General features: G+C 35.5%; 1 protein-coding gene across 1 annotated transcript in view; it reads left to right on the top strand.

The window, feature by feature from the left end:
* plecb (plectin b) overlaps positions 1-13,369 on the top strand; it is a 79,058-nt gene that overhangs the window by 52,919 nt on the left and 12,770 nt on the right. Inside the window, 13 exon segments of the mRNA XM_082150211.1 lie at positions 256-351; positions 482-607; positions 1,471-1,623; positions 1,699-1,853; positions 2,773-2,899; positions 3,854-4,037; positions 6,146-6,303; positions 6,615-6,790; positions 7,463-7,601; positions 8,910-9,266; positions 11,178-11,261; positions 11,704-11,808; positions 11,997-12,095. Coding sequence (XP_082006337.1) covers positions 256-351; positions 482-607; positions 1,471-1,623; positions 1,699-1,853; positions 2,773-2,899; positions 3,854-4,037; positions 6,146-6,303; positions 6,615-6,790; positions 7,463-7,601; positions 8,910-9,266; positions 11,178-11,261; positions 11,704-11,808; positions 11,997-12,095 — 1,959 coding nt within the window.

Below are 13,369 nucleotides of genomic sequence, written 5' to 3'. Positions count from 1 at the left end.
CTGGTGTGAGTAAGTGGAGGCGGAGACTAATTTTAATATAATTCGCGTATACTAAATGAACCAAGGGTGTAGAGTTATATTTAAGCTATTTTAGGGCATGAAGAAATATGCCACTTTGATTATCAAAGATGAGTTTTAAGGGATATAATTATTGACTGCAGGGAACAACAAAAAAACGTACTGACCCCAAACATCTGGATGCTAGTGTACAGTATGTTGTATTTGTTACATGTGTGTTGTGTTGGTGATCTTCAGGCCTTCACCGCAGCTCTGCAGACCCAGTGGAGCTGGATCCTTCAAGTCTGCTGTTGCATTGAAACTCATCTCAGAGAGAACACTGCATACTTTCAGGTACGGCATCATCAAATGCCCGTCCAATATAATGTAACCATGTTCTTTACCACAGCAAATCTCTGCTGGTCAACCATGTATAAGCAGTATCCTTCTCTTTCTCTACCTCCCATGTCCGTTTTACCAATAGTTCTTTGCTGATGTAAGAGATGCTGAGGAGAGGATGAAGAAGATGCAGGAGACCATGAAGAAGAAGTACATGTGTGACCGCACCGTCACTTCCACTCGTTTGGAGGATTTACTCCAAGATGCTGTTGTGAGTTTTACAGTAGTAGATGGCTTATAGGGTAACACTTTAGATTAGGGAGCACATACAGTATTCACTATTAACTATGAGTTTTCCTCTCAATAAACTCCTAATTACTGCTAATTGATAGTAAGGTAGTTGTAGTAAGTTTAGGTATTGGGTAGGGTTAAGGGATGTAGAATATGGTCATGCAGAATAAGGCATTAATATGTGCTTTATAAGTACTAATAAACAGCCAATATGCTAGTAATATGCATGCTAAGCATCTAGTTAATAGTGAATAGTGTTCCCTAATCTAATGCTGGTATTTGTTTAGCAGGTGTACAGTTATTGGTAGTGATCTTTTACTGCAAACATTTACAAGAGATCTTATCATGTACTGTAATATTGCAACCCTGACAATGATTTATTTGCTTAAAAGACATCTACGCAGACACATTCACTTGAATTGTCATCATTTGACAACATCAAGTAGTGTTTTATTTCACATTGGTAATACTTTACAATAAGTTCTCATTTGTTAACATTGTATTAACTCACATGAACTAACAATGAGTAATGTATTCTACAGCATTTATTAACCTTTGTGAATGTTAGTTAATTAACTTGTTTATGTTAGTTCACACATTAATGTTAACAGATTCAGCATTTGATCTTAATAGTGTATTAGTAAATGTTGAGATTAACACTAAGATTACTAAATCCTATTGAAGTATTGTTCATTGTTAATTCATGTTAACTAATGTAGTTAACTAATGATAACAAATGAAACCTTATTGTAAAGTTTTGCCAACATTTCCTGTATACAACGGTATACAATGAAAGAAAGAAATCAAATTGAGAAGCTTTGAAGTAATAGCGTTTCACCACAGGAGGAAAGAGAGCAGCTGAACGAGTTTAAGACTGACATCGCCGGCCTGAACAAGAGAGCCAAATCTGTGATCCAGCTGAAGCCACGGGACCCCACCACCTCCGTCAGAGGAAAACTGCCCATCCAGGCCGTGTGTGACTTCAAACAGATGGAGGTAGACATAGTCACGTTCGCGCACACTCAGCCTGTGTTTTGTGCTGCATGCTTAAATCCCTGTTTCCTGTAACAGATCACGATGCACAAGGGCGACGAGTGTGCGCTCATCAATAACTCCCAGCCCTTCCAGTGGAAGATTCTGCACCGCTCGGGCAATGAGGCCGTTGTCCCGTCCGTCTGCTTCCTCGTGCCGCCCGTCAACAAGGACGCTGTCGAGAGTGTCTCCAGGTGTGTTTACTTGCATGTCATGTGACCATCAACTGTCATCAGAGAACCATGAACATGCGAATGTATCATTCAATTATTAAAAATATTAACTTGAAATTTCAGAGAGATACACTACCAGTCAAAAGTTTTGGATCGGTAACATTTTTTGTTTTTAAAAGAAGTCTCCTCTGCTCACCAGGGCTGCATTTATTTGATTAAAAATACAAACAATAAAAAAACAGTAATATCGTTACATATTATGACAATTTAAAATAACAGTTTTCTAGTTGAATATATTTTAAAATGTAATTTATTCCTTTGATTAAAGCTGAATTTTCAGCATCATTACTCCAGTCTTCAGTGTCACATGATCCTTCAGAAATCATTCTAATATGCGGATTTGATGCTCAAAAAACATTCATTATTATTATGACACTGACACTGAAGACTGGAGTAATGATGCTGAAAATTCAGCTTTGATCACAGAAATAAATGACACTTTACTATATATTCACATAGAAAACTGTAATAATATTTCACAATATTACTGTTTTTTTTTGTTGTTGTATTTTTTTATCAAATAAATGCAGCGTTGGTGAGCAAAAGAGACTTCTTTTAAAAACATAAAAAATCTTGCCGATCCCAAACTTTTGACTGGTAGTGTACTTTGAGTAAATCTTTTGCGCCAAAGAGGTTCAGCTGTAAAAAAAAGTTTGGTAACCCTTGCCTTTCGAAAAATATGTATCTCATAAGGATGCGTAAATTTGATTCCTACTGTTCATCATATTGTGACTGTTCCTCTGATGCCTAAAAATGCTGTCTAGTTTGGCAGCTCACTAAATTTAGAACAGCTCCTGTACATTTCTCTTTCCTTAGTGGACAGTATGACCTAAAACATATTGACTAATGTTTGTGTGTGTTATGTTGATGTTTCTCACAGTCTGGAGTCCGGTCACCAGCAGACACTGGTTCTCTGGCAGAAACTACACGCTGACCTCAGGAGTCTGCTGTCCTGGCAATACCTGATGAAAGACATCCATCTCATCCGCTCATGGAACATCACTATGGTCTGTTCTCTGCTTTATTCATGGCATTTAGTCACGTCTTGATGTTTGAGCCAGATAAGGGATGGATGATGAAATGTATTTGTGAAACTTAGTTAATGTGCTGGCTTGATATTTCCCTCTAGCATATGTAAAAGAAAAAATGTGTGCTCACATCAGAATCTTATATCACGATATTAGTAATTTTATCACAATGTTGTAATTTTTGCTTTAAATAGTTTTTACAATTAAATGACGTAAATTACACACACCCATATTGAAAACACGAAGCTGTTATTTTTTATTAAGTAACTAGAATGTTTGGGGTGTGAGTGTTTGCAGTTTACATTATTGAACAAAATGTTCAAGTATCATCAAGTTGTTTAACACAGACCTTATTTTACTCATAAATAAAAAAATACAAAAAAGCATTATTAAAACTAAAAGGAAACCAGTGGCAAATTAGTCTTGCAGGATTTGATGTCAGCTTTATTGCACTTGAACAAAATCACTTGTTTTTTAAACCACAAGGCTGAAAAACACATTCAAATGATTAGCTTTCGTTACGGCACAGCATGTAAACACGAGTCTAAAATCTCTACCGGTTAATCATGTCTACGTGTAAATCTCCCAGCCATAGTTCTACAGTAAACAAGATGGGATTTTTACCTTTAACTTGATTTGTTTTTCAGTTGGAGATCCACTGAGTTATATTTAGGAAACTAAACAAGGAGAATTGCTTTATTGAATAACAGGCCTTCAAGGACCCTCCTAAACAAATTAAAGAGAAGAGAAGTCGTCATTTGACTGTTTTAACATCTCAGAATAAGTTTGCTGTAGATTGTCAATTTTAGACAAAAGACAAAATGAAGATTATTGTTATCCCGTCGTAGCATTAATCACGGGAAAGATTCAAATATAATAATTTGGAATTTGAAAGAAGCTAAGTGTTTATATGTTTGTCCACTTATGTTTCAGTTCAAGACGATGAGGTCAGACGAGTACCAGCTGATTTTGAGGAACCTTCAGCTGCACTATCAGGACTTTCTCAAAGACAGCAAGGACTCAAAGATTTTCGATTCAAATGACAACGTGCAGATCGAAAGGGACTATAAGGAGACCACACAGTATTTCGACAAACTGCTCCGCACCCTGGAGAAAGGTACAGACTTCACCTCGCAATAAACATTAAGCCCCTGACAAAGCCCAATATGCACCACCAAACAGTTTTGAAAAATGAGGGGGATATTTTCACGGATGTTGGGTAACTGTTAAATTCACGTTACAGGAGCAGCTGTCAGAGCACAGGGTGAGTCTTGTGCTCCTGCTGACAGTCATGAGCAAAGTTTGGTTATCATGGATGAGCTGCTTTATTAATGAAAAACGTGTTGTGTCAGCTTTTGTCATTGTTTCGTTCCTGTGGTTTAGCTAACTGCGCATCTCTACAGAGTGTGCATGTGTTAAAAACTCAATATAGTAGCATAATACAGAGGAAAAACGTACACTGGTCAAAAGATGAATTTCTGACTCTGCATTGTTAATATATTTGTAGTTTGGATGACATTTAATAAGGGGAATCCAATGAAATGTGTTGGATTTCCAACATGGAATCCTAAAATCAAAATAAAGAAACAGAGGGACGGATTTACTAAAAGAGGGCAAATTAGCATGAGAGTGCAATCCTAAAAAAGCTCCGATGTGAGTGTAAAGTTCTGCTCGTGATCTACTGACGACCCGCAAATTAAAGAACACAGATCCAGCCGGATCATTTCCATAATGACCAACACAATCTACCAAGTGCAGCGAAAATTAGCGTCTGGTTTAAGCTATGCTTTTCTTGGACGGCAAATAATGGCGCAAATACCAGTAAATTGACGAGCGCAAACCTTAATAAATCACCTTGCAAGATTCATTTAAATACTCTCCTACTTTTGAAATGGAAACTCCTACAAATGCATGTGCATTAAGGTCAGCCGCAAAAAATAACTGTCGACACCTTTTCAGTGCTAATTTTTCACTGTGTGTCTTTAGTAAATCCTGACAAGAGGTTTTGTGCTTGTTGGCAGAGGCTATTTACACTTACTCCGCCCACATTGTATGATTGATCCACAGAAAATTGCAAAAGAATCCACCTTTTTCCATATATGCACCTATTTTTTCCATATCAGCTCAGTGAGGTGTTTATTTTAAATAAAAATTGAAGAAAATATTTGAAAAGTGGAAATAAAGTGCCTACTGGATATTTAATAGCGGGAATAAAGTGTTTATCTGTAGGGTTATAGGTAGGGGTATCGTCCTAATAAGGCAGCATCCATTTATGCTTTTAATAAATATAACCATGTACATTGAATATATATATACTGTTTTAAAGTACAATACATTGTGGTGCAAATAGTATCTGCCACTATTTGCACTAAGTATAAATAGCATCTAACGACTATTTACACTTAGTGCAAAGAAAACACTGCTATTTTCACTTAGTGTAAATAGCATCTATATATATTTGCACTTAGTGTAAATAGCATTTAACATAAATAAATAAGGGTCACACTTTAGATTAGGATCCAATTCTCACTATTGACTAACTATTAATTGTAACTTTTGCCTCAATAAACTCATAATTACTGCTTATTAATAGTTAATAAGGTAGTTGTTAAGTTTAGGTATTGGGTGGGATTAAGGGATGTAGAATATGGTCATGCAGAATAAGGCATTAATATGTGCTTTATAAGTATAATAAACAGCCAATAAATTAGTAATATGCATGCTAATAAGCAACTAGTTAATAGCGAGAATTGGATCCTAAACTAAAGTTACCGAAATATAAAATTATATTTTGCTTAAAGTTTTCATGCTAGTTAACTCTAAAAAACTAACTATAACTAAAAAAAAGTTTTTTATATTTTTTTATTACACATTTACACAAGTTTTTTGTACTTTTAAATTTGTGATGATTTAAATACAAAAATATTAATACAATAATATTTTTTTAATAATATATTTTACTGTAATATTAAGCTGTAAAAGAGACTGAAATAGGCTTTATTTTCTTCATGCATAGTATTATATATATATATATATATATATATATATATATATATATATATATATATATATAGGTTCTTTTCTTTTGATTTTGGAATGCCATTTGTACCACTAACACTGAAGGAATGTGTGTGACATGAATGTTGGCTGCAGTGCACAAATAAAGGGAGAGATAAACTGTTGTTTATTTAGAAAACAGTAATAACAAATCTTTTATCTTCACAGGTGAGCAGGATGAATCCACAAGCAAGTCGTACATCACCCAAATAAAAAACCTGCGCCTGCAGATCGAAGATTGTGAGTCTCGCACAGTGGCTCGTATCCGACAACCCGCGGGTAAAGACCCACTCAAAGACTGCATTCAGAAGACTGCAGAACAGAAGGTACGACCGTCTTATTTTATTCTTATTGTAATGCATCCAAATGTTTTGTAGCTCATTTATTATTATTTTAAACGACAAATCTTATTACCATACTGCAGAATAAATTAAAGACAAATATTAAAACAATATGAAGGTATATGAGAGTAATGAGAATGAGATTTTTTTCTCTTGAAAAATTATTTATAATAATTGAATACACTTGCAAATTATTTGCTTGATAATGGTGTGAAATATGACTCGGACCATGTTCTTTGTCATATTTAACAAAATGGATCAGATGTTCTGAGAGTTTCTGTTTCTGGCTCAAACAGAAAGTGCACGTGGAGTTGGAAGGTATTAAGACGAACCTGGATAAAGTGTCCCAGAAAGCTGAGGAGGTCCTGGCGTCCCCGGAGCAGTCCAGCACCCCCGTCCTGCGCTCAGAGCTGGACATTACCCTGCAGAAGATGGACCAAACCTACACCCTGTCCTCAGTGTACCTGCAGAAGTAAGGACCACTCGCACATAAGCAGTATTTGGTGTTGCACAACATATCCATTGTTCAGAATACAAGTCTCAAGGATGCTGCTTTTCATTCATGTTTTGTCTCTAATTACCAGTGTGTACACTACCTGTCAAATATTTGAGATTTTATATATATATATATATATATATATATATATATATATATATATATATATATATATTAAGATTTTTCGAAAGAAGTCTCCTATGCAAAAACTGTTTTCAACACTCAAGAATTGTTTCTTGAGTAGCAAAACATCTTATTTGAATGATTACTGAAGGATCATGTGACACTGAAGACTGGAGTAATGATGCTGAAAATTCAGGGGAATAAATTACATTTTAAAATATATATTACAGTATATTCAAATCAATCAAATAAAATGCAGCCTTGGTGAGCAGAAGTGTCTTAATTATTTCAAACTTTTGACCGGTAGTGTATTATTATGTCCTAATTTAAAGGTATAGCAGAGGATCTTTCCAAATTTTAGATAAGACCCGCCCTCTCCACTTTTTGAAAAGTTTGATTGATTCACCAGAATGATTGACAATTAGGAGGACCAATAGTTTAGACTACCCACCAGGAAGTAAAACATCCTCCGCTATACCTTTAATTAGGCAAAAGATTAGATCATGGCATCTCTTTCCTTTGTAGACTTAAGACAATAGAAGTTGTGATCCGGAACACTCAAGGGGCAGAAAATGTCGTGAAGACATATGAGAATCGCCTGCGTGAGGTTCACACGGTTCCTACAAACGTCCAGGAGGTGGAGAACTACTGTTCCGAGCTCAAGGTAACATGGGATGAAATATTTAGTGTTCAATGAACGGACCCTTTGTTTTATATGACACTAGGTAAATCTTGTACTATTTATTTAATATATACAGTGATGGAGATGAGTGGTGCTCAACCTTTTTGATTGCAAGACTCCTGTCAACTACAAAATGCGGAGGACTGACAATCCTAGTTTCCGTAGATTAAATTTCAGGATTCCAATTTACATGATGTTTCCAGTTGTTTGTGATTTACTGGATAAGTAAGAATAAGAATAAGTTTTTACAATTTTCTACCCAAATATTTTAGAGCTTGGAATAACTACAAAATGTTTATTCATCATGGAATTTAAATATTGTATTTATTTACGTTTCTTAACTTTAGAAATCACACTTTAAAATTAATGTGAAAAATGAATTCTTTATATATCCCGATTTTACCGTTTTTGAGGGCGTGAATTAAAAATATTATAGAAATATATCGATTTTGTTTTAGATATTATAATGTTTGTTTTGTCTTATTTTAAATCAAGTAAGTCATTAAACCACTTTGGAAGTTTGCTGAGGCTACCTGGCGGGCCCCGAACCCTTGATGTAGAACTGCTGATCTAGATATGAATAGAAAAAAAGTTTAATTGTCTAAAATAGGATCAGGATTTAGTTTAGTGGACCATAAAGGTGAAATGTGACATTTCTTTGGCACCTCACTGAATAGCAAAAATAATGTCTGTGTTCAAACAGGTTTCCCAATCTGCCATTGTTTGGGCAAACAGATCATGTCATGTGTTGGACTGATTCTCAAACCAACAGATTATGTTTTGAAGAGCCACAGTGTTGCACTTTTTGGGGAAAATCAACTTTCAAATGACTTACTTAGAGATGACTCTGCAAATTAAACTGGAAACAAGAACATATAATTTTTTTTTTTTTAACGAGTTATACACCCAAAAATTTTAATTCTCTCATCATTTACCCACCCTCATGTCATTACAAACCTGTATGATTTTGGAAAATGAAAGAAGTTATTTTAAAAATTGTTGGTACCCAAATATTTCTTAGTGACTTCCATTATTTATAAATACAGCGGAAGTCAATGGGAACTGAAACTGTTTGGTTACCAACATTCTTCAAAATACTGGTTTGGAAAGACAAGATGGTGATTACATTTAACAGCATTTTCATTTTTGGGTGGATTATTGTTTGAGTCAAGACTTTTTGCCAAATGTTGGGATTTAATTGGTTATTTTCATGAAAAAGCTTACTGTATATACAATGTAGTTACATTAATTTTATTTTGGGATTAAGTCAACTTGTTCTTGTATGTTCAGAAAATGCGTGTGGAGGCAGAAACCCAGCGGCCCGTGTTTGATGATATGGAGTGTGAGCTGGCCAAGGCCACATCGGTCAGCCAGCAGATGTCTCGGATTCACACTGAACGGGACGCTGAGCTGGACCACTACAGACAGCTCCTGGGCAGCCTCCAGGACCGCTGGCGCGCCGTCTTCGCCCAGATCGAACTGCGTCATCGCGAGCTGGAGCAGCTTGGCCGGCAGCAGGGCTACTACAGGGAGAGCTACGACTGGCTCATCCGCTGGATCGCAGACGCCAAACAGCGGCAGGAGAAGATCCAGGCAGTGCCTATTACTGACAGCAAGACACTAAAAGAACAACTGGCACAGGAGAAGGTACTGAATGACACAAGCTTTCTGTAAAGGGCCTTTCAAACTGCTCTCTTTAAACCTCGGGTAACAGCCAGATTTAACACTGGGTTAAGCAATGCTTCACACTTGTTTAGAGTTTTATAGTGGGTTATCACAGTTTGTGGTATACAGTATTAAAAAAAGGCACACTATGTAAGATTTTTTGATTAAAATATCCAAAAACCACTAGAACATATTTAGCTTATTTAACATATTTAGAATATATTTAGCTGACTTGTGTACTAACATTATCCCAAAGGTTTCCAACGTTTAATATTCAAATGTTTAAATCTGCGATTTTAATCAGCGTAACGTCCCGTGTCATTGCACCGCCTGTCAATGTCGTCATATATCCATGTTACCCTCGATTTCTGGTTTTACTTCCGTAGAAACCATGGAAACACCAAAGACACTTTAATATATTATGTGTTTAATTAGACAGGTGAGCTACTGTTTAGATTCATTTATTGACAGAAAACTAATCATTGCTATACAGCTCAACACGGTTAGTCTTATTGTTTGAACCTGTTGTTTTCTTTATATACCGCGAATAACATCTTTGTACCCAAAAAGTAAATCAGACAGCACTATTTTGTGGCTTACATATCATAATCAGAAAGAGCTTTATTTGTAGTTACAGTAATACGGCATTTTCTCCACCATACAATGGTTTAAAATGAATTGCATGCCATTTAGCAACACAAGTCATCCAGCATTTATTAATTATTGATATTCTAATATCGATCTAGTTCACTGCAGTGTGCAACAAGAGTCTCATAGCATCCACTGAGCGAACACGCAGAGTAACGTTATAACTTTCAACACACTCAAATGTATTTTTAGTATTATATGATTATTTAAGTGATAAAACGTAACTGTAACAAAGTTAAAGTTCAGGGTAAAAGGAGGCGGACATTCAACGTAACTTTAATTATAAAATATGCATAAACAACAAAGTGAAGGGAGCGACAGCGGCCGACTGCAGCATATAAGCATGAGAAAAACAGCAACGTAAACTGTCCCAGGTCCTCACTCGTCCTTCACTGTAGTCATTCTTTCTTGTATCCTTCCGAAGCTCCTCCGTGAGACTCCAGACCAGTGTCTCTCATTAGCATTCGCTTCCCACGGCTCTCGGCTTCGCCCTGCTTCATACCACAGTAATGTTAGTAAAACTTTACTATATTAGCTCACCCATGAACATGGTTTCTGCCTATCTGAGTCCGGTCGGACATTTCCACTGGCTGTGGAGGTGAATACAACACCTCCCATGATTCCACGCTTTGTTATTGTTTTGAATAAGTGACCTCTATCTGTGAAATTTACATACAGTACTGTGCCTTTAAAAAAATTAAATAATAATCATTACCAGCCTCACCTTACCTCATTAGATATCTATTTGCTTTGTACAGTTGCAGTCACATCATAAACATCTGCTATGTTTAGTTTCAATGTCTAAGTGAAACTAAAAATGGCAATGGCCAGTGACATCAAATGCATTTATTGAGGTGACGAACATAGTATTATTTTTGTAGTATGTTTCAGAGAGTTAGCCTAAGTGTCAACATTTCCTCAGATGGACAAGCAGGTATTGAAATAGGTCACATGCTCTTTTGCATTTACCTCAGTGATATTAACCTCATAAATATGCAAATGATGCAGTGTTTACAAATGTACAGTGTGGCATCTTGAAATTTGAACAAAATTTGAGTAGTGTGAAATATGGAACAAGATCAATAATTTGTGAAGAGAATAAATCTCAGAAGAGAAGCTGCTGGAATATTAATTTCTGTGCATTAGTTCTCTGATACACATTGCAATAAATACATTTCTCTAATAGCTTTTTGTTAGCGTATTTAAAAGGTAGAAGTATAATATGCTGACTTTTTCCCCTCACAGAAACTGCTTGAAGAGATTGAGAAAAACAAAGAGAAAGTTGATGAGTGTCAGAAATATGCCAAAGCTTACATTGACACAATCAAGGTAAGAGAGAGTTATAGAGACATGTGTATGTACAATAAGTATCTTGTGCTTACAAATGCTGCATTTATTTGAATACAGCAAAACAATGTTATTGCGAAATTACCGTCATTAATTTCATCATTACCGGCATTACCGTTTTCTTTTTGAATATATTTTAAAATGTAATTTATTACTGTGATCAAAGCTGAAATTTCAGCATCATTACTCCTCATCAGCATCCTTCAGAAATCATTCCATTATACTGTGTCACTGTTTCCACAAAAATATGAAGCAGCAGAACTGGTTTTAACATACAAAAGGAAGTGTTATCCAAATCAGCATATTAAAATGATTTCTGAAGGATCATGTGACTCTGAAGACTGGAGTAATGATGCTGAAAAGTATAGATTTTTGTTTTTGTTGTTGGAGAGCTACAATCTTTTTTTTCTTCTTTTTTTTTCAGGATTATGAACTACAATTGGTTGCCTACAAAGCTCAGGTAGAACCTCTGACTGCTCCTTTGAAGAAAACCAAGATGGAGTCAGCCTCTGATAACATAATTCAAGAGGTTGGAAAACGCTCATAGATCAGTTCATACTAATTCATATCATTTGCATTATTTGATTACTCATGTTTGCGTAGATTACTATGGTGTTTTATCATTTTAAATGTGCAATTATGTTATCTTGTAAAATAGTACAGCCTACCTACTGATATCATCTGAATGATCAAAATGCTTTATCTTTTTCACCATAGTATGTAACTCTGAGAACTCGCTATAGTGAACTGATGACGCTGACCAGTCAGTACATCAAGTTCATCACAGACTCGCAGCGGCGCTTGGAGGACGAGGAGGTGCGTGACACCAAGGGACCCTATTCACACCAGTCTAACTCAACACACTAATATTAACCAACTCAACCAACCACTCATTAAAAAATCATCTAGATATACTTAATGTATGGGTGACTCGACATTTATTATGTCATTTTGGAAACAAAAGCTGTATGTGACAAACAGAAGTAAGTTACAGGTAGAATAAATTTGTCCTGTCCAAATTATGCCTAGCTAAAAAAAAACAAGCATTAAGAATCACATTACCTTTCAAGGACATTACCTATTATTACCTTTCAAGGACATTATCTGTACACATTGCTTTTACAAAAAGTTAGAAAAGCTTATGATTAATTTGCAGATACATTTTTTTATTTTTTTTTATTTTAAGTGTAAAGCTCCAACAATTACCAGCAGCTGTTTAGGTATTTTTACATATTTTAACAGAGCAGAATATGTTATATTTGAACGTCAGACAGTGTCTGATACACACTAGGGAAAGCAAGTTGTATGAGGCCAACTTTTCCTATATGCTTTTCTCTTTTCTCTCTACTGTATGTCTTTCAAACCCTAACCTTTGGTTTCTTTGCTTTTCCTAACTGCTTGCCAGTGCTTTGTCTTGATGATTGCTTGAACTTTTTTGGGCTCTAAAGAGGTAAAACTTTTCACTACGCTCTAGTAATTTCATACCCATATTCCAATATTCCTCTTCATGAATCTTCTGAATTTCCTCCCATCAAGCTTATATGATTTAGCCTTTCTCTGTAAATGTTATTGTACTTTTGTTCATTGTAGTTTTCTGATTCTCATTGCTACAGTAGTCAACATTTGAAGTGGAGCAAAACCTTTAATCAAAGTTTTACATGAATTTTGAACAATACCCGTTCTTGTCTTAGGACAACTTTGATTAACTTTTTTGATCCACTTCAAATGTTGACCACTGTATATTCTCTTAGCTATTGCAATTCTCATAGAGTCAGTGTAATTACATTTATTTGAGAATCAGATTCCTACTGCCCTTTTTTTACTTTTCAAAGTAATTTGAAATGTTTTTTTCTTTTCTTTTCTTACTAACCTCTGCTCTTTTTCTGTGGATCTGGACCTGCTTGTCTGCCTGAATCATTGCTTTTAACATCTATAACTTACTTTCCATTGCTAACAGTGGAGTACTTGCTTGCACTATTGGTATTTAGTTGTTCTGTTCATCTCACCATTTGGTCTGGCCACTAAATCAAGATACCTTAATGATGATATACCTTTAGAAAGTCAGGTTTTTTTGTTAACACTCTTAAAGC

Source organism: Leuciscus leuciscus (genome assembly GCF_965113295.1).
Source record: "Leuciscus leuciscus genome assembly, chromosome: 20".
Taxonomy (NCBI): Eukaryota; Metazoa; Chordata; class Actinopteri; order Cypriniformes; family Leuciscidae; genus Leuciscus; species Leuciscus leuciscus.
Note: the sequence above shows the minus strand (reverse complement) of the source record. Positions and strands in the feature narration are given on the sequence as shown.